This window comes from Engraulis encrasicolus, chromosome 17 (assembly GCF_034702125.1).
Source record: "Engraulis encrasicolus isolate BLACKSEA-1 chromosome 17, IST_EnEncr_1.0, whole genome shotgun sequence".
NCBI classification, from domain to species: Eukaryota; Metazoa; Chordata; class Actinopteri; order Clupeiformes; family Engraulidae; genus Engraulis; species Engraulis encrasicolus.
In genome coordinates this window covers 31,258,279-31,283,131 of record NC_085873.1, presented here as the reverse complement: position 1 = coordinate 31,283,131, position 24,853 = coordinate 31,258,279, and the positions used below count along the sequence as shown (strand labels likewise).

At 43.5% G+C, this 24,853-nt stretch overlaps 1 protein-coding gene across 1 annotated transcript in view; it reads left to right on the top strand.

Moving 5' to 3' along the window:
* LOC134466983 (serine protease 27-like) overlaps positions 1–9,359 on the top strand; it is a 16,023-nt gene extending 6,664 nt beyond the window's left edge. Inside the window, exons 4-6 of the mRNA XM_063220912.1 lie at positions 1,787–2,055; positions 2,274–2,419; positions 7,671–9,359. Coding sequence (XP_063076982.1) covers positions 1,787–2,055; positions 2,274–2,419; positions 7,671–7,937 — 682 coding nt within the window. The 3' untranslated portion in view covers positions 7,938–9,359. The remainder of the gene's footprint in view (positions 1–1,786; positions 2,056–2,273; positions 2,420–7,670) is intronic.
* Positions 9,360–24,853: the final 15,494 nt, after the last annotated feature.

The window sequence follows — 24,853 nt, the reverse complement described above, 5'->3', positions numbered from 1 at the left end:
CTCCATCATAAGGACCAGCAGGTGATAAAATGGGCTTTTGGTCAAGACCTGACACACTGTAAGCACTACAGACAGGAAAACATTGCAAAACATGACAAGGAATACACCCACAATTTAAGCTGTTGAAATCATGTCCACGATAGAAATGAACACTGTTTTTATCTAAAATCATCTCAACGGTTGAATGTAATTAATGGTTAAGTGTTGTCCTTTGTTTTGTTTATAGTCTTCCTCGACATTTGCTGCCTTTTATTGTCCCCGTCCCAACTCTTTTGAGACGTGTTGGATTTATCAAATTAGAAATGAGTACATATGTCCCCCAAAACAATATTTTTTCTCGGTTTTAACACTTATATGTTGTCTTTTCACTATTCTCCATCTAATGAATAGATTGAATGTTTTGAAAATGATAGCATTTTGATTTTATTCACTGTTTCAATTCAAACGTCCCAACTTCACCGGAGTTGGGGTTTGTAGCACAAAATAGTTCAGCATTACAAGTGATTTGCAAAAGAAGTGAATACTTCACATGTCTTTCAATTTGAAATACCACAGGTATTCATTTTAATTTCTAATAACCATGTAAAAATAGCAAGGAAAGGTTAGAACAATATGGTGATTGACAGTTTATGAGTGATACAATAGAAATACTAGGCCTGTTTATATTACAGTAAGATATTATATTACAGAGAGAGAAACTATCAAGACAAGAAACTTCTGGTGATTCACACTTGGTTAGTGAAAATGAAACTGTAGGAATGCCTGTTGATAAACAAAATAAAATATTTAAAAAATATATTTTATCATTATTTTTTTCTGTAAGGATTGCTTCTTTGGGCCAGTTCAAATGGTGAGGTGCAGAGAGGTGGAGGGCCGGTCAAAGGGGCTTGGCGGGCCGCATCCGGCCCCCGGGCCTTAGTTTGGGGACCCCTGCCTTAATCTAATACCTCCCATCTTTCCCTCGCACTTGTGGCCTCATGATGCGAGACAATACATCATTAACGATAGAATTCAATATGATACAGTATTCAATATCTCGCAAAAGCACAATTCAAGGGTCATTGTCTCATTTGCAATCGGGATGTTGAACGGTGGAAAAGCCCACCCAAAAAATCGCTCTGCCTTCGATTACTGCCACATCGCAAAAGCACAATTCGATTACTGCCACATCGCAAAAGCACAATTCAAGGGTCATTGTCTCATTTGCAATCGGGATGTTGAACGGTGGAAAAGCCCACCCAAAAAATCGCTCTGCCTAGGCTGACAGCGGAGAAAATGTGTTGTTTTCTCTACGGAAGCGGGCATCAGCGAAGCAAAAGGAGAGGATGGGAGGTAATAGTGTGAAATGGACCCTGATATGGGTTGAAGTGGCCCTTATGTTAAAGGTGCAGTGTGTAATTTTTTAGTAGTTTATTTCCAGAATTCATGCTGCCCATTCAGAAATGTTACCTTTTTCTCAGACACTTACCGCCACCATCCCATTCTGAGTATTCAGTATTCATTCAGTATTCATTATGAAAGGGAAAGTTGTATTTTTCATACATGAAAAGAGGGATCTACTCCATGGTCATTTTGAATTCCCAGAAATTGTTTAGCAGCAAAAATGGCTGTACTTTGGTCATACTAGTAAATATTAGTTTATTATTCAGTGAATGTTAATGAAAAGATCAAATTTGGCAAAAGGCAGCACCGTTTCAATGAGCAGAACACTTGCAATACTTTCTCTAGGCCACCATCCTACACAGTGCGCCTTTAAGTTTTACCGGTACATGTCTCCTCTGTACAGCACCAACACCTCGCTTCACATGGTCTACCTGGGTCGGCAGACTCAACTTGACAACAACCCCAACGAGGTTAACAGAACCATTGCTGAGATCATCCCGCACCCCGACTATACCGCAGACAACGTAGACAACGACATCTGTCTCCTCCGCCTCTCATCCCCGGTCACCTTCACCAACTACATCCGGCCCGTCTGCCTGGCTGCGTCTGGCAGCAACTACAGCGCCGGTACCAACGTCTGGAATACGGGCTGGGGCGACATCAGGACAGGAGGTGAGATGAGTGTGTGTTTGTAATGTGTGTGTGTGCGTGGGCGTGTGTGTGTACAGTATGTGTCTGTGCGTGTGCGTGTGATTTTTACCAAGCCATGCTTAGCAAGATCAGAATGCTCATTCCAGATGTGGTGTGTGTGTGTGTGTGTGTGTGTGTGTGTGTGTGTGTGTGTGTGTGTGTGTGTGTGTGTGTGTGTGTGTGTGTGTGTGTGTGTGTAGAGGCGCTGCCCCCTTCGTATGATTTGCAGGAGCTGGAGGTTCCAATAGTAAGCGATAGCGTGTGCAGTTTTATCTACAGTCTCCTCGACATCACAATCACAGATAACATGATCTGCTCCGGACTAACAGGCAGCGGCGTCTGCTCGGTAGAGTACCACACACGCACACACACACACACACACGCACCAACGCACCATTTTGTAAATGTTCTTTATTATGTTAAAGGTGCACTGTGTAAGATGGTGGCCAGAATAGGTATTGCAACTATCCTGGGCTGTGTTTCCCAAAAACCCTTAAGCAGTACTTAAAGTGATACTGTCCCATTTTTGGAAATTAACTTATTTTATACCTCTCCTTGAGTTAAATGATTGGGTTTTACCTTTCTCCTGTACTTTCAACCGCCCTCTGAGTATGGCAGTGCTATTTTTACCTCTATGCTAGCAGTTAACATTGAGTCCTATGAGACCAGCTGGCGGCTAACTGGTCTCATAGGACTCAATGTTAACTGCTAGCTTGGAGCACTGTCATACCCAGAGAACTGCTGAAAGTACAGGAGAATGGTAAACCCCTACTATTTTACTCAAGGGAATGTGCAAAATAAGATTATTTCCAAAAATGGGACAGTATCGCTTTAAGCCCAAGTAGTACTTAAGTATGAGACCCCCCTAGGCAATACACCACATCACTAAAAGTTTATATATACAATCATTGTACAGGCCTACGTACAATATATTTTTTCTTGCACATGCAAATAAAATGGTTGCGCTGAGAGCATTCGCAAGGTAAAATAGAATATGTATAGACCCGTTCAGAGTAGACGTCCTCATGAATGCGTGCGCACCGTTGACTCAAACTAGGGGTGGGCGGTATGGCCAAAAATGTATACCTCGGTATGTTATATCACGGTATTTTACATTTGTGTAAAATTGAAGCATTCCGTTTCAAAAGGTCCAAAACACCTTTTTTAACTTTTGCATTTGCATTTTTTAAAGCGGAATTCACCTTTCAAACAATATTGTGCCCTATCTCTGTATTAGACTACATTATAACAGGGGATGTAGCCACTGGATATAATACCTTTATATTAAACATAAAAGCTATTTATTGTTTTAGTAATGGTGATTTCAAGCGTCATCAAATCACCGGAAGAAAAAATAACGACTACAATGCCATTAGAACGTTGCTGGGTGATTTGATTGGACGCGTCATCAAATCACCTCGGCATGACAGGCGGCATGGAACAGAACAGCAGGCAGGCAGATAACACATTTCGAGGATGGAGATATTTACATTGTCCGGATAATAAGCCTACTTCAAGTAGGCCTATAGGTTACTGCACAATGGTAAAAGCCTTGGTGCATTCAATCCAACTGCTTAAAAAAAGTTTTGTCCGAATTGTTAATATTGTCATTACATTATAACATTGTAATATTAATACATTATATATATACAATTAATACATTATAACATTGTCATTACAAATCACCTACCGAGCGCACCAGTCCACGATGTCTACGCCTGCCAGGTGTAGCCTATTAGGCCTGCAAGTTGTAATAACACATGGTAGGCATTGCCTACACATTTTTTTTGTTTTTGTTTTGCTTTGTTATTATTTTTAATATGATATTAATATATATTTTTTAAAAGCTTGCTGAATTATTTGAGGTCCGGTCCGGATCACGGTGCAGCGGCCACGGACACGCCGAGTCCTAATGGGCTAAACAATAGGAGCTCGACAGGGAAGTTGTCTTTAATTGAATCAGGCTTTATTTTAAGATTATTCAAAGTTATTTGATGGATTGCTGAAGGAGGCTGCCTGCGACAATTTCTATCCTCAAACGTGGTGTCCTCCTTGCACTGCTGGCGATGGTCATGCTCCTCTTACGCAGGTTGCAAACAAGGTGGCTATAAGCGCTGGCTATCATTACTGCACTTGGACTTGATTGCATTTAAACAACACGAGCAAGAACAAGGCACACTCAGGCAGGCTACTGAAATCTACTGTCAAGTCATTGTAGATTTCAGCTCACTCCCCAGGCAGTCAGGGCCGCCTATTTTGCATAAAGTATAAACATAGACTTACTCTCGAGGGACAGTTGAGACGCGAACGGACATATAAAATTAAACACTTGACCAAAGTAAGCGACGATAGCCTACATCTTCAAAATGCAGGTCTAGCCCAACACCTCCCTCAAACTGGCGAGATGGAGACGGTGGGGTGTCCCGATGCGCTATTTAGGCCTATGTGGGTTTTCACGCAAGTCATTTCTCATCTTCTAAAAACAGAAAGCATAACCTGAACAGCTGAATGCCCAGAAATGCGTGCGCACGGTGCAACTTACCGAGGGGCGATTTTCCTTCATGTTGCACTTGCATTAGAGTCAATGAATGGGATGAAGACCATTTTTAAAAGGCAGCCTGCACATTTGTTTTATTTAGGCCTATAAATGATCAATTCCCTCTGGCTTGTAGGCCTATTTGTTAGGGACCAACAGCAGAGGTCCGGATGAAACGGCTTTTGGTCAAACACCAGCACGAGAGAGAGAGGGCGAGAAAGCGTGCGCTCTTTGATAAAGTTGGTTGAACGGAGACAAGTCCGCCTCGCCTTTGGATTTGATGGGATTAAACAGATAGATAGAACATGAGCAGAGATAGACGGGCTACTTCCTCCTTGAATGAGTATTACATTTATTTATTTTAAAAAAAATAGGCTAAATGTAAGGTTAGGCTAGCCTTCTCATTTTCCGTTTCAGCACTAATCTGAGGACAGCGACACGAGCTGCACTTCTCAACAGTTTGTTTTTCCATTCGCTTTTTATTCGCTGTTAGTAGCTATAGTTTGCGCAATGGGACCCAGTGAGGAAAATGCATGATTGTTATGTTTTTCAACAGTCTACATTAACAACATCAATCTGTCTCAGATATCAGCCTACATTTGTCCTAAAACCAGCCACGACTGCTGGCAGCGAGCACTGAGCAGCCAGAACGCAAGATTCCTTCGAATTCGGTGACGCGTTAACCTGGCAACGATTACTTAGTTTCCCGCAGTGCATTCTGGTTAACTGAGTACGTTAAAATAGCTTTGGCAATCACGGTTCAGCACATAATTGTATTAAATTAAACTAAATAATGCAAATTACTTTATTTTTCTCATGTAAAATGCAAAATGAGGATAAATTACATGTGATAACACCACACATTGCCCAGAGGTGAATTCCGCTTTAAACATTTGCATTTTTGGAATGTGTGTGAATTCTTGCTATTCAAATCTTTTGAAAACAAACAAAAACTATGTAAAATGCATTGCATTTTCAAATGCAATGCAATGCAATAGGCTACAACACTGTCAATTTCACCAAGTCTAGAAGGGGTTGAACTAGGGAGGGGAGGGGTGTCAAACTGAGCATGGATTTTATCCAATAAATGTTCGTTTGACCTTTTTTTCTATTTCTGGAGTTGCTGGGGGTAATTTGGAAATGTGTGCTTGCATCTGTGATTATGCCAAGCCTAATGGTTCAGCTGTTATTGTTAAAGTAAAAAAAAAAACGAGCTTTCACATGAGGCAGCTAGCAATGCATTGTAGAACTAATGCATTTAAATGGCAGCTATCACTGCAGCAGCGGTTAGCGTGCTAACGTTAGCGAAATCGCTAAATCACATTTTAAACAGTGAACAGTCATTTAAGTTACTAACACCCAGCCAGATATCGTGAATGATATTATCTCACCTGGACACAGTAACATACAGTAAGGCTGGCGCAAATGTAAAGCAACCAGTAGCACATAGATTTAGCACATTTCTGTTGTCAGACACCTGCATTGACATGAATGACTTGGGCTGTTAGCTTGCTAACTTGCTAAATTGCGGAGACCAGAATTGAAATCACATACAGTTTAAAACAATAGTTCACTACACTAACTATACATTTTACACTTAAAGCTTAAATTAAATTGTGCTTCTGTTTTTCTACAACCACATAATTCTTTTGCTACTACGAGAGACAGTCGGTGGATGTTCAAAACGTTGTCTATCACTGCCATCTGCAGGACGCAATGCGCTATGGCGGTAGAGCGGTATGGACAAAATCCATACCTTGGGGGAAAAAATACCGCGCACGATAGTATACCGTCCATACCGCGCACCGTTGACTCAAAACACACCTGAGATATTGTAAGGATATTACGACAGACTCCACTTTTCTGGGTGGTACTGCACTCTAGGGGGAGTGCAGACTCCATTCAGAAAGAACGAGGTGCTGCGCTCAGAGCCGTATCTCGACAGCGGCCACTAGGAGAACTGCAGGCATGGGTGAAATCGGGAGTGGTGTAATAGCCTACTGGGTAACAGTGCAAACACTAAAGAGAGAAAAACTGCCGTTCTGAAGCATGTACGTTGATGAAAAATAGAGATTCTGAATAGTACTGTTATGCTATTTTGAGAGGGAAGAGGCTGTTCCAGAAGCATAGGAGATGTTTGTTGTTAGAAGACATTAAACTACTACTGACTGGACTGATGACATCGCCAGGAATACCCGTGTCCGTGGTGCCCACTGCATATCTGAGGTTCGCGCGAGCATCTGTTATCTTATTTCGGAAAAAAATACCTGTCGAGTCTCTGTACAAGTGAACGGAGCATGGACGGTTTTGAGACAGCGGTGCGCACGCAGCCAAATTACGTCATACATATTTACAAACTCTATAGGGTCGGTCTATAGACTTTTAGTGATGATGTGAGACCTATTTCTACTATATTGCCTAGGTGGCCCCTCATACATAAGTACTATTTAGTCTTAAGTACTACTTAAGGTTTTTTGGGAAACACAGCCCTGTTCATTAGAACTGTGCCGTCTACCAAATTGGATCTTTTCATTAATATTTACTAAATCATGAATTAGTACGTATTTAATTATCAAAGTACAGCAGGTCTTGCAACTAAAACTGTCTATTTCTGGAAATTTAAAATGGCAGACCATGGATAGGATCTTTTCATGTATAAAAATACAACTTTCCCAGTCATAATGAACACTCAGAAATTGATGGTGGTGGTAATATTCATAAAAAAAGGTCACGTTTTTGAATCGGCAGCATGAATTCTGGAAATAAACTGCTAAACATATCACACACCTTTAAAAATAAAATGCCACTAAAAATACAGTAATTAAAAAAAATGCTAACCAACTTATTTGTTTCACATTTCTGTCTTCAGTGCCATTAACGCCTCCATGTGTGTTTTTCTCTCTGTGTGAACCGGTATGTAATTGCGTGTGTGCGCGTGTGAGTGTATGTGTGGGCATGTCTGTGTGTGTGTGTGTGTGTGTGTGTGTGCGCGTGTGTGTGTCGGCCTCTGTATCTGTCTGTGTCTGTGCGTGTATGCGTACATGCATGTGTGTGTGTGCAGGGTGACTCTGGTGGTCCATTTGTGAGTAAGAATGGCTCCGTCTGGGTGCAAGGTGGAGTGGTGAGTTTCGGCACCACCTTCGGCTGTGCCGACAAGGACATTCCCGATGTGTTTGCGCGCGTGTCCCGGTACCAAAGCTGGATCACGTCTCACATCACCTCGGATCAGCCTGGATTTGTCATGGTGTCCGCCGGCAGCAGCACCAACAGCGCAGCGAGCATGCTTGTACTTCTCTCTCTTCTCCTCTCCTCACTCTGTCTCTCATAATACTGTGCACTTCATCCTCTCCTCTTTCTCCCCTTCTCTTCACGGGTGTAGTTCATTGTTTTTCAACACCGGGGTCGGGACACCATGTGGGGTCGTCTGGAGTTCAAATGGGGTCGCCAGAAATAAAAATGAATACTGGCAAATATTACTAATTGTAACATAATAACTGGTAAATATTTGGACTGAAATGCCACATACATTCTATAGGTTTAAAAGCATACAAGTTAGCTAGTCATTTTTTTTTGGTCGGTAAAAAAATGTGTATGGGGTCCCAAGGAACTTGGGGTGTCATTATGGGGTTTGAGGGCCCGAATTATTATTGTACTGACAGCTATTACGTTATTGGCATCGTTATTACATTATCAAAGCTTTTTGTTAGTGTAAGGCCAATAACACAGTAACCTGCCCATAACGTAATAACGTTATGGGCAGAATGTTATTACGTCATGGGTAGGGAAGTGTTATTACGTCATGGGCAAGTTATTATGTCATGGGCTTTATTACGTTTCAAATGGGCCCAAATTATTACGTTAATGGGCAGTTATTACGTTTTGGGTTCTTGCATTATATTTTTAAATGCTTTGTTTGAAATACATGCTAGTATGTAATTAAAATGAATCCTATTGTATTTTTGTAATACATTACTATTCCTATTATACGTTTTGCCCCCCCAATGTCAAACCCCGCTTACGCTTCTCTCCCTCCTTAGTGTACACTCCTCCCTCTCTTCTCCTTTGCTCTCTCCTCCTCTAACACACCTACTCCTCTCCTCCCTCTCCTCTCTTCAGCCTCTACCGTAAACTTTTCTCCTCACCCTTCCTCTCATAATAAAACTTCTCCTCTCCCCCATCTCCCCCATCTCCTCTCTCTCCAACCTCTCTCCAACCTCTCTCTCTCTCTCTCTCTCTCTCTCTCTCTCTCTCTCTCTCTCTCTCCCCAACATCTGTCCTCCCTCTATTTTACATTCCTCCCTGCCTTCTCCTCTCCTCACTCCTCCTCTCATAAAACCCCTCATCTTCGCCTCCTTCTCTTCTCTCCTCCCTCTTTTTTAAACTCCCAGATCTCCTGACACTCTTCTCCCTTTCATCCTCCTCTCTCGTCCGCTCATAACACTATACACGTCATCTTCTCCTCCTTCTACCCTCCTGTCCTTCATACCAAAGTGTCTACTTCTGTCATTTTATGTAACGGAACTGCACACCATGCCTTTTACTCTGTTCACGTGACATTTTACAGTTTGACGCTTACATTTTAAAAGGCCTTTATTTTTCTTATCATTCAACACAGCTCTGTTATATTTACCATTTTGCTCCCCATGTTGTGTTAGATTATATTTCCCTTAAAGCACCTTAGCGACGCAGTGATGTGTATATCAAATAGGAAGCATGCTATAGAAAGGAAATAAAATGCCACTTGACTTGACTCTCCTTTTCTGCTTTCATCTGTCGTGTCAATCTACAGTAAAGGTGCATTTTGTTACTCTCAATACTAAGACTCCACAGGGTGTACACTCATGCGCACGTGCAGTTCGGACCGGGGTTAAAATCTGCTCCCTTGGACCCTTGCAGTCATAGGCCCAAAACTCTGGAACGAGCTCCCACCCCACATACGTTCGGCCTCATCCCTATCTTTTTAAAAAAATAATAATTTTTATGCCTTAGCTTTTAAATCTTTTAACTTTCAAGTTTTCTTGTCTATTTATTTACTTATTGCCTGCTCTTCTTTAAATGTTATATGAGCCCTCTGTAGCTTTAGCTTATTTATGTGCATTTCAATTAGCCTCTTTTTTCTTTTTTCACACTTCTTGTATATATGTATTTTCCATTGGTTATTACATTGCTTTATTTACATCGTGCTTTTTGTTCAAAGATTAGACTAGGTCTATTTTTGTTGTCTTTGTGCGTCTTAAGGGGTCCTCAAGTCCTTTTATCTGCCTCTCCAGCACTTTGGTCAGCTATCTTGTTGTATTTTTCAAAGTACTCTATAAATAAACTTGGCTGCAAGATCTGTCCTTCGTTTAGGCCTGTTGGATGGTTCAGGCATGTCCAATAGAGTGTGAACATTCCAGGTGGAAATGTTCAGACGAATATTCATCTTTTCAGTTTTTCGGCCGCAGTAGGGGATGCTCTGATGACTGTGGCTAGCCATCCAGAGTATTGGAGGAGCAGACAATTTTTAGACCACCTATTCTAGGTCCTTCCCCGTCAGGGGTGAGTGCTCAGACACAGTGAAAGCTGCCAAGGTGATGCGCTGCCCCATCTTGCAACACAACGACCGTCACTCCACTGCCGCCTGTGTGCATGGTTTGACTAGGCACTCCCAGCCACATCCTTGGCCTGTGCCTGCCGCCACTCCACATCGCCACAGGGCTTTGGTGGGGGACTTGAAGGGTGAGGTGGATGGGAAAGGGAATGGATGGAACAAGGAGCTTGCGCAAGGGAAGAGAGAGAGATTATGGTGAGGGTAGAGGTGCACAGTCCATACTCCCACCATTTTTCACTCAAACAGAGTAGCTTCCAGTGGCATGAGGAACTCACAACGACCTTCACTCTGGTTTGAGCTGCAGGGGACTGCCAGAGGAACGGATGTAAGTTTAGAGAAAGGACTTGTTGCAGCAACCTACACATACACTTCTATGACTCCCTCTACTGTTCAGACAAACACACAGCATTCAACTTTTACACCTCTTCATCTCCCTGGCTATTCACACCATTGAGACTATCTCTGGTTCACACACACTTTCACACACTCCCATCCCATTCAAACTAGTGCTAGACTATGATATTGGATAGTCTTTACTACATTATGACTTGGTCATTTCCGAGTAACAGATTCAAGATTCAAGATTCAAGGAGTTAATTGTCATTGTCAATGAAGGCAACACAATTGTGGGTGGAGCAACAACACTGTGTAGTTTGAAGTAGGCCAAACAGTAGTATTCAAAGAAAGTCTAAATTCATGAAGTACAATACATTAAAGTAAATAATAGTAATAATATGAGTAATAATAAATTAATCAAGTAAATCAAACAGTAAAAAATGAGATCCCCCTCCCCACAATTCAAGGCTAAACCCAGTGCTGTTGATATTTTTTAAGGTGCACAACACACACACACACACACACACATACACACACACACACACACACACACAGACACACACACACACACACACACACACACACACACACACACACACACACACACACACACACACACATACACACACACACACATCCATGTATAAATGAACAAATCAATAGGAGATTAGTGTCATCCCTTTAAAAATCACAGAACACCAGTCCAGATGTGACAGGTTGGACCTGTCACCTGTTCCATCGAGAGATGATGTTTTGCCCAAGATTGACATTACTTGCCTGTGGGCCAGCAGGGCGGGCACTGGGACCCAGCGGAAGTACAATTGGACGAGGGCAGGTCATTAAGAGTATAAATTTCCGTAAATAGTTTTAAAAGCGAGACGCCAGGTCTGGACTCACCTGGGCTCGCTAGTGCTACCTGTTGTTACGGTGTTGCTGCTGTGGGGTGGTGTGAGAACCCCCTGGCCGTCGTTTACACCTGATCTGTAGGCCTGGGTAGAGGTAGGCTCTTCTTGTTGACGTGTGCGTAACTTTGCCAGTCAGCATTTCATTTTACTCTGAATGTTAATCGGTGCTCCTTTGTCTTAGCATCCCGTTGGGTCTGGCTACAACGGGGAGACGTGCCAGAATCCCTAAACCCGCTCTGTTGCGCCCTCAGGTAAGCTGGCAAGTATCTAATAGTTTTAATGTAACGCTGTTAAGTAACTGTGTGGTAGATCCCTCTTAATGCTGCCCCTTGTCATCTCTAGGTCGGAGACGCGTTAAACAGCGCGTCGTGGGGTAGGCTATTCCATTGGGGGTGGGGGACACCACCGTTTTTCCCATGTGTTTTTGTTTGTTTTTATAATCCAATGTGATGCGAGCTCTTCGGTAAGGCAGGTTGTAGGGTTTGTGAAAGTGGCCGTGCTGGCTGACATGGTAACTTCCCTGGTGGAACATTAGTGGCCTCTGATTGGCTAACTTTACGCACGGTTACATTGTGAGTACGTTTGTGTGCCGTGGTACCTTTTTATATTGGTTTGCTGTGTATTTAAAGTCACTTTTTCCTCTTTTGGTTTGATTTGTGTTACTTTTGATTTGCTGTACTTTTATCTTTCACAATGTAGCGGAGTGCGTCTGTTTCATAATATAATGGCTGTCTCAGCCTGACACTGATGTCTACCTAATTCAACTATGCAGCCTGTGATGTAAACTGCTGTTACAGTTTGTGAAACTGCGTTATCAAGCCACACCTGTCCTTTTGAAAGTGCGCATTTAAAGCATTGATTGAGAAAAGAAAATAGAAAATAAAGAAAAGTATATGTGTCAACAGCTGTGTCCTCATCGATCATCTAGAACCTGTCGGGGAAGTTGATTGTATAACACCTGGGTTGTCTCGCCCTAACGAGACTGGCGTAGTCACTTTAAAATATATTTAATCAGATGGTCAGTGAACCTCCACTCGGTTACACAGAGACCTATGTAAGAAAGAGCACTAGAATTAAGCAGTCTAATGGCTTCGGGGTACAGGCTATTAGAAAGTCTGTAGTTCGTGCCTGTAAGGTCCTATATCTTCTGCCTGATGGCAGCAGTTGGAACAGGTGTTAAGCAGGGTGGTGACAGTCTTGCAAAATGTTTTGCACTCTTCGTAGACAGCGTGTGGTGTAGATGGTACCTATCTCTGAGAGAGGTGTCCCAGTGATTCTTTGCGCTGGAGTGCCTGCTGGTCTGCTTTTGTGGAGCTTGAATACCACACCAAAGACCCATACATCAGAACACTGCTGATCGCACAAGTATAAAAGTTCACCAGCAGCGGTCTGTGGATGTGATAGCCTCTTAACTTCCTCAGGTAGTAAAGGCGTTGCTGGGCCTTACCGACGGCTGAGGTTATCTGTGTGTAGCCTTGGCCGTAAAGTTGAAAGGGTTGAATAAAATTTGATTTTTCTTTAAAGAGGACAATTGCACGACTACGCCACCAGGGGACTCTCACCCCTAGAGTATTACCCAGAACACACTTCAATGTGGACACGCAAGGTTCGTAGACTAATGACACCAGAGACCAAAGTTAGAAAAATATAAAATGGTATACTATATTTTTATTACAATTGACAATGTTTTTAAAAAGGTACCTGTTCACAGAATTAAATCACTCACTCACTCAACACTTTCACTCACACGGTAATTGACAAGACATGTATGGGAGCTAGGAGGGGAGGGTCAAAGTGAACAGGGCTGAGGCCTGCCAGCAGGGGGCCAGCTACTGAGAAATGAAGGGGAGCTTACACCATGCAAACACACGTGACACACTCACTACCAATCAAACTAAAGAAAATAAAGAAAACTCAAAAAGCACAGCAAACCAAGGAAGAATAAGTAAATAAATCAAAATCACTGCAAACACTAAACTACAAGAAATTCAAATGGGCATACGTGATCACATACATACGCAGGAAATACCACCACCTTTGGGATCTACTGCCACCCTGCTTTGGGCACTCAGCACCTGTAAAATAAAGAAGAAAAGGAGAGGTAAGGGAGGATCAGAGTAATACAAAACAAATAAACAAAAGAAATGACTCAATCACGCCAGTTACAGACTAAGGGGAGGGGAAACTGGATCATTGATGATCCGCAGCTGACCTAAGCCTCCCACCAGAGTTAACATGCACTTGACAAACAAACAATTGTTTGCTACCACACAGGGAAGGAGTAGGCGTGATTGGTCTCAAACAAAAATGAATATAAATAAACAAATGGTACAACAGAAAAGCGATTTACCGAAAATAAACTACAACCCAGGCCCAATAATAAGACAGCCCACTGGCTATCTACAGCTATGACAAAAAGGGCCTCCTGCCAGTGGTGGAACTTAAGCAGGACAAAAACAAAACAAAATCCCCCAATTTAGTAACCCAAAAAAAAGGAAATGATCCCCACACACACACACATACACACACACACACACACACACACACACACACACACACACACAATTTGACGAACACAACCACACACACACACACACACACACGTTCACACCGCAAATGTTAAAAAGCGATAAGGCCGTTTAAAGTGCTTTAGTGGTTGGTGCTTCAGTCACGGCTCTCGTTGTGTAGGCGGCTAGTTCAAGGTTACACCAGCCAGAGAAGCAGCACTCAGTAGAATTTGGCGTTGGCAAGAACAGCAGCAGCAACAGAGCAAAACCGGCAACACCTAGAGAGTACAATGAAACGCCTGATTAACACTATGCATAATAAACGCGGAGTAGGGAAAAATCGAAAGGATGGCACGTACCAGGTGATTCACAACTTCGCCTACTCCCTAGCGACGGCACAAGCACATTTGGGAATTCACCGTGCACGACATGCACCGCTGGGCACGACCATAGAAAAGGTTCAATCACTGGCAGAGAAGTCGCCTCGCAAAGTTGAGCATTTGCTGACCGAGACCGCAGAGCCAAGCGGTGGGGACACTGAGAAAGTAACCAGATTCGGTCATGATCGCAATACATGAAAAAGGTAAGCAGAATAACAGGAAGATCAAAACGCAATCGTGCTTACCAGCCACAAGCAAACAGGAAGGGGTGTGACAGGACCCGGCAAGGTGAGGGGGGACGGATTGTCGCGCCTCCCGAGTTCAAAGTTACCCACAAATAAATAGGGTGGCAACGCACTCCATTGGCTAAGCCCAACACAGAGCACTTGACTCAGTGCGTCTCGCTACATGTGCACCCCAGGACAGATCATCAGCTACAGTCACCCCCAGGAATTTAAAGCTATTGACCCTCTGCACCACCTCTGAGCCAATGGAGAGGGGTCTGTGAGCGGTCCTGTTTCGGCGAAAGTCTACAATGATTTCCCTGGTCTTTTTGGTGTTTAGGGCCAGGTTATTGTTGTCACACCATGACGCCAGATGTTGTACCTCATTCCTGTAGTCCGTCTCATCGTTGTTTGTTATCAGTCCAAGAACGGTTGAGTCATCAGCGAACTTGACAATGAGTATAGAAATAGTAAAAAATACGGACCATGTTTAAATGCATAATAAAGTACACTTTGACTAGTGGGAAACATAATCAAGCTCAAGGCCAAGGTAAACTTTACTATCCCTGAGGGGGAAATCAAGTGGTCAACACTACACATCTGCTCAAGACATGATATAAACATAGAGACACACAACACACACATACCACATTGAAAAAAAGGTGATAAAAGGTGTGATGGATAATAAATTAACCTGATTGGTCTTTGCAGGAATCTGGCATTTGACCTACTGTAAGTTAGCATAGGTTTCATAGCTCAACTTCAACATGAAGACACAAGACTGAATGTTAGACTGCCACTTTTCCAATGTGGTCACTTTTCTGTGATGTCATAAGAACTGTATGGTGTATCCATGGAGATGGTTCTAAAACTTCACCTGAGTATACAGACACTCATTTAGCAGCAGGACACTGAAGAGGACAGTTGGATTGATGTTTGCTCCTTGACATTCACACACGGCTCACATAGTGTGGAACTCAGCTGGACAGCAAAACTGATCAGGGTGCTGGCCAATCATCATGCTGTAAGTAAATGAAAATCAACACAGCACTTTCATCTACTGTGCTTCATAGCCTAATATACTATAGCCTAATATAATGCTTTGTAAAAGTGATTGATAAAATAATTGGAGAATTCTGAAGTCTGGCCTAAAATCGTTGAGCTCCCTGAGAAAGATAATCCTCTATTACAACTTTTTAATGAGTATGGTTGCGGTCTCATCTCTCACGATTGTGAGGGCTTTGCGGGTGAGGCGGGTGGTGTAGATGTTTTGCAGGGAGGGGAGGGGTGCATTGATGATCTTCCCAGCTGAATTCACTTTTCGCTGCAGGGCTTTCCTGTCGTACGTGAATACACTGCAAGGGGTATACAGAAAAAAGCTAATAATAACAAATGCATGAAGCATAGTCACATTGGGAGAGGAAGAGATATAGAGGGGGTACTCAGGGTTTTGGATAATGGAATTCACTCAATGTGGTGGACTGAGGACAGAAGAATGGATGTAAGTTTTGAGAATTGTTTTGACTTGTTGCAGCAACCCATACATACACTTTTAGCTCCCTCTACTGTTCAGACAAACACACAGCACTCAACTCCTACACCCTAACTCTCTCCCTGGCTATTCACGAGTACACTTTCACACACTCCCATCCCATTCAACCTAGTGCTAGACTACTATAACTGTGCTGTCTTGTCAATAGTTGGGTGTAAGTATTCCCCCTGGTGTTAATATCGAGTACTGCATCTAAAGGATCAGATTTCCTGTTGCTACGCGATGCGCTTGCTTTCTGACCAACCTGAAACAAGCCGTTGCCATGTTCTTCACCTGAAAACGAAATCGCTAAAAACCTAGAGATGGAACTAACAGTAAGTTACCAAAATCGATGTAAAGTTGTTTAAAGTCACTGTTATGTGAACCGTAGTGATAAAAACGCAAAATGTATCTTCTACTGAGATCGCTATTAAAAGTGTGAAATATGCTAATTACGATCGTTAGCATGCCTCTTAGCTAAATTCTCTAGTCATTCAATCTTTGTATTGCTTCGTTTGTGTTCAGTTGTGCCTTGTATTTTTCATGTAAACTTTCCTAGTCACTATATTTGATACACGTTACTGTTAACTTGCCTGTGTTTTGTCCTTGATAAGAAACATGTTAAATGGTAAAATTCGCCTGTCTGCTTTAACTTTTAAAGTACAGTGCTGCCTACTTCCTGACCTAAAGCTAAAACCTTCCTAGAGAATACTTACCTTGGTTAGTACCTGTGAAGGGAAAACATCTTGTATCCTCTTGAGCATTTGTATTCATTTTACTCCCTAATGTATCCTCTGTATGTCATTCTGTTGCAGTTTTACAAATTGGTATGGTTTAGTGCAGGTGGATATGTCAGAAAAAAGAGGTTTAGGAACATTTCATATAGATTTTTCCAAATTGTGTTTTTTATCAACTACAAACCCCATAGTCTTCAAATCCACCTGTTTCCATTTTTTTCCGAAGTGGAAACGCCCAAAATCCAAGATGGCGGATATGCAGTCAGATTCTAACACAATTGAATGTAATGGAAGGAAACATGTCATATACATTTTTGGAATTGGTGTTTTTTAGCATCTCTTGGACCCCCTGGATACAAAACTACCTGATTCTATTCCCCCCCTTCATTTTTAGAACCAAAATCCAAGATGGCTGACATAACATATAGCAAAAATGACATGTTTGGTGTTTTGAGGTCTCTAAAGTCAGTGTTTTTTTCTTGTATTTTCAATATTCTTGATGTATACAGGACCGTTCAGTCAGTCATTACATGAACTTTTTCAAAAATCATTTAAAATTTTTAAAAATTCAACATGACATCTATAAAACGATTGCGTAAGCTTACCTCTCTATATGGCCAGCTGATGTGTCTCATCCCAAATCTGAGCTGGCCCCTTTGATAATTTGTGTTTTATATTTCTAGGACCCCCTCTGAAAACAAAACAATCTGTTTCCAATTTTTAGAAGCAAAATCCAAGATGGTCAACATTGTAGCAAAATATGAACATTTGGTATTTTCAGGTTTATTAAGCTATTGTGTTATTTTGTACGCCTATTGGTAATATTTTGATAGGCACATAACTGTCATTACATTAAATGTTTCGTCTCATAGGAAGAGCATCTGGAATTTGGGGTGACACACTGTAAATCTTGTGCGCACATGTCGACTAGCAATTGGCTAGTTGCAAAAAGTTGGCCTGTTGCCTCCAACTAAACTCTCTAGACTGCTCAGAAAGTAAAAGAAAATCCTATTAATTCATTTCATTGAACAACTGTAAAAAAAAATAATGGGCAAGAGGACCACCTTCATGATGTGCAGCATCATTGAGGGAGCCAGTTTCTTTTCATTTTTATGTCAATTATTTTCATAAAAGATTCACACTTGTGCCACGTACACGGATCCTCATGATGCCAAAGGTCTCACAAAGGTCAGTGTATGATAGTGTGGCAATCAGCAGTCAGCGCACCTGCCAATCTTGCACCTGAAACACAGAGGACAAACCAAGGAACCAGCAGGGAGGTCAGCCAAGCCCCCTTGAGTCATGACATATGGTAGTACTTTGGGTTTGGGTTCAAATAACAGAAGGCCTTGGTTCCAAGTCGTGTGAGCCCACTCTCCTCTTCTTCACTACACATGGCTTCAGAATTGGTATGACTTGCTATGAGGCCAACATAGGCATGCCAACCAGATGAGCCACAACAGACCCACAGAGACGTGATCTCAATGGATGCTACTGATGGGTGAAGCATAATATTAGACACCATGGATGATATAGGTCTAAGTAAGTTGGGAATTATATGAGGGACGTTCAGAGCGTGTGAAGCACATGAGTGGGCTTACCGTAGGGAAGACCATATCAGGGTATGACCCATCACTACAGTTGAGGATATTCTCTGACTGTCATGCCAGAGAGCCCAGTTCTATGAGCAGAGAGCATGGCAAGATTGTTGGCATTGGAGGAATGCAACATCTCGAATAGAACATACGGTTTCACAGCCTTCAGATAAGCTGAGGCCGACCTTGAAGCAACTTTGTAGCCCTTTGCCTCGATATAGGCAGCCAATCCAGTGAATGTGCATATTACTGTACAGGTAGCACTGCATAATAGCTACTGTACATGAAGTGACTCATAGCAATTGTTGTTGGAACAATCATTTGGACCAGCATGGAATCCTCTGTGCTCGAATTCACAAATGAATGGCGTCAGAGTAGAATAGAGTATCATTTATTGATTTATAGACCTGAAAGCAACATTAATGTTGATTTTACTAATCAAAATGTCCTCCATCTTGGATTTTGTAATGGTGTGCTGACCTGTCAGTTATTGGGTGGGTTAAGGTTCCCCCTTGTGTTAATGTTCGGTACTGCATCCAGCATTTCTTATTTCCTATTGTTTACAAACCGTACTTCCTGTCCAACCTTCCTGTTGCTGTGCAAATGCTTACCTCGCTTGATTCAACTGTTTCAATCCAAAGACTGGAACTATCAGTAAGTTTCTTCTAGAAACCTTGGCAATACGTTTTAAATGTTATTGTAACATTGAAAGTAATGGTAAAAATGCCACATTTCGTTTCTACTGAGATCGCCATTTAAAAGGTGTGAATTGTGCTAATCGCCGATCATTAGCTATGGCGCTTAGCTAAATTGTCCAGCCTCTTAACCTTTGTTAAGCCTTGTTTGCCGTATTTTATACATTGTATTTCACATGTAAACATTCCTACTATAATTTTACATACTTACCTGTTAAATTATCTGTGTTTTAGTCTTCTTGAATAGAATGTTAAAGTTCGCCTGATTAGCTGATTTAACTTGGGCTTCCCTATCTTTATCATAGCCTGTGACTATCAGTGCCTACTTTCCTGACCTGGCCTATAAAAGAAAATACTAACCTAAATTAGTACCAGTAAAAAGAAAAACAGATTTTATCCTGTGGATTGTATTCATTCATTTCCTAAATGTACCCTATATGTTTGATTCTGTTTCAGTTTTACAAAATTGTTAAGATTCAGCAAGACTTCACTAAACTTCACAAACTGGAAACACGCTTCGAGTCTTAATTCTTTGTTCGCTATCTGTCAAGAATACTCCAGTATTGCCGGGACAGAATAGTAAAATGATAACCACCCTAAAAGGATAAGCAGTTGAACAACAGTGAACAGCACAGCAGAAGCATACAAGATGAGCCAACTGGGTCAAGAGGAACGTCAGTCTCAGTTGGAGACAAGATCTCATGCCTCGGGTTCAACTTCACACAAATCCTCCAGATCATCAACCAGGACATCATCCAGCATCGCTGCAACAAGAGCCAGGGCTAAGGCTGAAGCAGCAAAAACTAAGGTATCATTTGCAGAGAAGGAGGCAGCAATGATAAGAGAAAGGGCTGAAAAGGAGGCAGTGATGATGAGAGAAAGGGCTGAAATCGATGCACGTCTTCATGTGTTAGAGCAAGAGAAAGAAGCAGCTGCAGCATCAACAGAGGCAGCTGTCTATGAAGAAGCAGCAGCAGAGCTCGAACAAAGACAAAGCAACGATCTTGTTGAGTTACAGGATCTAGCTCTTTATGATCCAATGACACGCACAGAAGACTATGTCGAAACTCAGCCATTCGATGCCCATCCACCACGATCGCCATCAGCCCCTAGCCAACAGCACTTAATTGCTCAGCATGCACCAGTGACCTTTCGACCCCCCAGCCACAAAGACCAAGATTCACTATACGAATCTTTCGTAAAGGAAAATGAACTCAGAGGCACAACTACTGTTCGCCATGCTGCTCATTCTGCTCCAAAGACATTTATTCCAAAGCAGGAAAATTCACCTGTTCCTCCAGACATTAAAAGGAAAGACACAGAACCTAACCCCCCAGCCTTACATCCCAACCAGGGTAACAAATGCTCACCTCAAAACCCACAAACCCATGTCTTAGCCCAGTATCTCATGAGAAGAGAGATGGTGAGCTCAGGGCTCCTTGCCTTTGACGACAGCCCAGAGAATTACTGGGCATGGAAGGCCTCTTTCATTGCTGCGACAAAGGAGCTAAACCTATCTGAGCAGGAAGAGCTCAACCTACTGATCAAATGGTTGGGCCCCCAGTCGTCAGCTCAGGCCATGAGGATTAGGGCGGTGCATGTAAATAATCCCAGGCGTGGTGTGTGGATGGTATGGGAGCGTTTGGAGGAAATTTATGGAAGCCCAGAGGTGATTGAAGACGCCTTAATGAAAAGACTGGATGCCTTTCCTGTTATCTCCAACAACGACACACACAAGCTGAGAGAGTTAGGCGACTTGTTGAAAGAGCTACAAGGTGCAAAGGCAGAGGGGTTCCTACCTGGACTCATGTATCTCGATACAGCTAGAGGGGTGAATCCTATCGTTGAAAAGCTTCCCTTCTCACTACGAGAACGATGGATGACACAGGGATCCAGATACAAGGAGCAATATCACGTGCCTTTCCCGCCATTCAGCTACTTTGTTGAATTTGTATGTTCCCAGGCCAAGACTCGCAATGATCCCAGTTTCGCGTTCAGCCTTTCCTCTACCTCCAGTCAACCCAAAGGTGAGAGAGACCAAAAGCACATCCACAAACCTGCAGTAATAGTGAAGAAGACTGACGTCGCAGCCGCAGGTGGGGCGTCTCAGGACGGCATGTCTTTGAAGGCAGAACCAGACAAAGAATGCCCTATACATCACAAACCGCACCCGCTAACAAAATGCCGTGGCTTCCGACTAAAGCACCTGGATGAGAGAAAAGCCTACCTAAAGGAGAACTCAATCTGCTTCAGATGTTGTGCAAGCACTAAGCATATCGCCAAAGACTGCAAAACCACACTGCAATGCACAGAGTGTGACAGCGACATGCACATCTCAGCTATGCATCCTGGTCCAGCGCCGTGGTCACCTTATGGACAGGCTGAACACTCACCAGGGAATGACCAGAGCGGGGAGCATGGTGGGGAGCAAAGCGGGGAGAGTGGAGTTACAGCACCCCCTGTTGTCAGTTCCAAATGCACTGAGATATGTGGCGACGCGCCCCAGCCTAGATCCTGTTCCAAGATCTGCTTGGTCAAAGTTTCACAGGCTGACAATCCAAGCATTTCTCACAAAGTATACGCTGTACTCGATGACCAAAGCAATCGATCCTTAGTGAAATCAGAGTTCTTCAGTCTGTTGGGCATTAACAGCAAGGCATCCCCTTACACGCTAAAAACATGCTCGGGCAGAGTGGAGACTGCTGGACGGAAAGCGACTAACATCATCATGGAATCTCTCGATGGGAAGACCAAAGTCACATTACCCACGTTGCTGGAGTGTGAATACCTACCTGGAGACCGGTCAGAGATCCCCACACCTGAGTGCGCCCAATACTTCCCTCACCTCAGACCAGTGGCTGACAAGATCCCTCCACTTGACAACACGGCACCCATTCTTCTGCTACTAGGTCGAGATATCTTGAGCGTGCACAAGGTACGCGAGCTGTGTAATGGGCCACACAACTTGCCTTATGCTCAGCGCCTTGATCTTGGCTGGGTCATAGTAGGGGAGTTGTGTCTGGGTGGCGCTCATAAGACTGAGGAAGTCAATGCTTACAAGACCCATGTCCTTCATAATGCACACCCTTCCTTCCTGAAGCCATGCACTAACATCATCCACGGCAGGGTGAAGGCACACAAGCGCTGTAGCACGTCGTCTGGGAGGAGCAGCTCTAGTTCCAGCAACACGCAGACAGCTCCTGCCCCTGCTCCAAGCAATCCCCAGCCAGCTCCGGCTACACGGGGTCATCAGCCAGCTCCTGTTCCTGCGCCATGGTGTCTCCAGCCTGCTCCAGCTCCACGGGGTCACCAGCCATCCTCTGCTCCTGCGCCCTGGTGTCTCCAGCCTGCTCCAGCTCCACGGGGTCATCAGCCAGCTCCTGTTCCTGTGGCAAGATACCTCCAGCCTGCTCCAGCTCCACGGGGTCATCAGCCAGCTCCTGTTCCTGCGCCATGGTGTCTCCAGCCTGCTCCAGCTCCACGGGGTCACCAGCCAGCTCCTGTTCCTGCGCCATGGTGTTTCCAGCCTGCTCCAGCTCCACGGGGTCACCAGCCATCCTCTGCTCCTGCGCCCTGGTGTCTCCAGCCTGCTCCAGCTCCACGGGGTCATCAGCCAGCTCCTGTTCCTGTGGCAAGATACCTCCAGCCTGCTCCAGCTCCACGGGGTTACCAGCCATCTTCTGCTCCTGCGCCACTGTGTCTCCAGCCTGCTCCAGCTCCACGGAGTCACCAGCCATCCTCTGCCCCTGCGCCCTGGTGTCTCCAGCCTGCTCCAGCTCCACGGGGTCACCAGCCATCTTCTGCTCCTGCGCCCTGGTGTCTCCAGCCTGCTCCAGCTTCACAGGGTCACCAGCCAGCTCCTGTTCCTGCGCCCTGGTGTCTCCAGCCTGCTCCAGCTCCACGGGGTCACCAGCCATCCTCTGCTCCTGCGCCCTGGTGTCTCCAGCCTGCTCCAGCTCCACGGGGTCATCAGCCAGCTCCTGCTCCTGCGGCAAGGTGTCTCCAGGCTGCTCCAGCTCCACGGGGTCACCAGCCATCCTCTGCTCCTGCGCCCTGGTGTCTCCAGCCTGCTCCAGCTCCAGGGAGTCACCAGCTAGCTCCTGCTCCTGCGCCGTGGTGTCTCCCTCCAGCTCCACGGGGTCACCAGCCAGCTCCTGCTCCTGCGCTGTGGTGTCATCGGCCGGCTCGTCCTCCAGCTCCTGCGCCGCACTGTCACCGGCCGGCTCCTGTTGCTGCTCCGCGGGGTGCCTGGTCGCACTTCGGCGGTGTGGGAGGTGGACCTCAGAGAAACCCAGCCTTCAGGAAGGTGACATTGTTTTGATAAAGGACAGGCAAGCAAAGCTTGTAAGGCCATAATTAAGACTCTAAGCCAAGAGCTAATTTAGGAGCACATTACACCCATTTACTAATGCCATTTAAGAAAGAGTTAATAGTGGTATACAAGTACTGTATACCAAGCGGGGAGTGTGCTGACCTGTCAGTTATTGGGTGGGTTAAGGTTCCCCCTTGTGTTAATGTTCGGTACTGCATCCAGCATTTCTTATTTCCTATTGTTTACAAACCGTACTTCCTGTCCAACCTTCCTGTTGCTGTGCAAATGCTTACCTCGCTTGATTCAACTGTTTCAATCCAAAGACTGGAACTATCAGTAAGTTTCTTCTAGAAACCTTGGCAATACGTTTTAAATGTTATTGTAACATTGAAAGTAATGGTAAAAATGCCACATTTCGTTTCTACTGAGATCGCCATTTAAAAGGTGTGAATTGTGCTAATCGCCGATCATTAGCTATGGTGCTTAGCTAAATTGTCCAGCCTCTTAACCTTTGTTAAGCCTTGTTTGCCGTATTTTATACATTGTATTTCACATGTAAACATTCCTACTATAATTTTACATACTTACCTGTTAAATTATCTGTGTTTTAGTCTTCTTGAATAGAATGTTAAAGTTCGCCTGATTAGCTGATTTAACTTGGGCTTCCCTATCTTTATCATAGCCTGTGACTATCAGTGCCTACTTTCCTGACCTGGCCTATAAAAGAAAATACTAACCTAAATTAGTACCAGTAAAAAGGAAAACAGATTTTATCCTGTGGATTGTATTCATTCATTTCCTAAATGTACCCTATATGTTTGATTCTGTTTCAGTTTTACAAAATTGTTAAGATTCAGCAAGACTTCACTAAACTTCACAAACTGGAAACACGCTTCGAGTCTTAATTCTTTGTTCGCTATCTGTCAAGAATACTCCAGTATTGCCGGGACAGAATACATGGGCTTAGTTTATGTAATGGCTGACTTCACATTCATGTAACAAATATTACCAAAACAAGTCAACAATGGCTTTATAGACTTCAAAATATTAAATATGCCAATTTCGCCATAAATTATGTCAGCCATCTTGGATTTTGCCACAAAAAATGAAGAGAAACATTGAAAATAATTTGTTTTCTATTCAATGTTGCCCTGGAATTATAAAACAGTTCAATTGAACCTTAAAACGGCATTAATGGTGAAATTTCTACACACAATGGCAGCCATCTTGAATTTGCCACTAAATGTTCACGAAAAAAATGGAAACAGGTGGATTTGTATTCGGGGGGGTCCTAGAAGTAAAAAAAACACCAAATGGAAAAATCTATATGAAATGTTCCAAAACTTACATATCAACCTATACTAGTTCAAGAAGTCTTCAGTAAAGCATTGAAAACTGGAGTCACGCCTTGAGTCTTACTTTGTTCGCTATC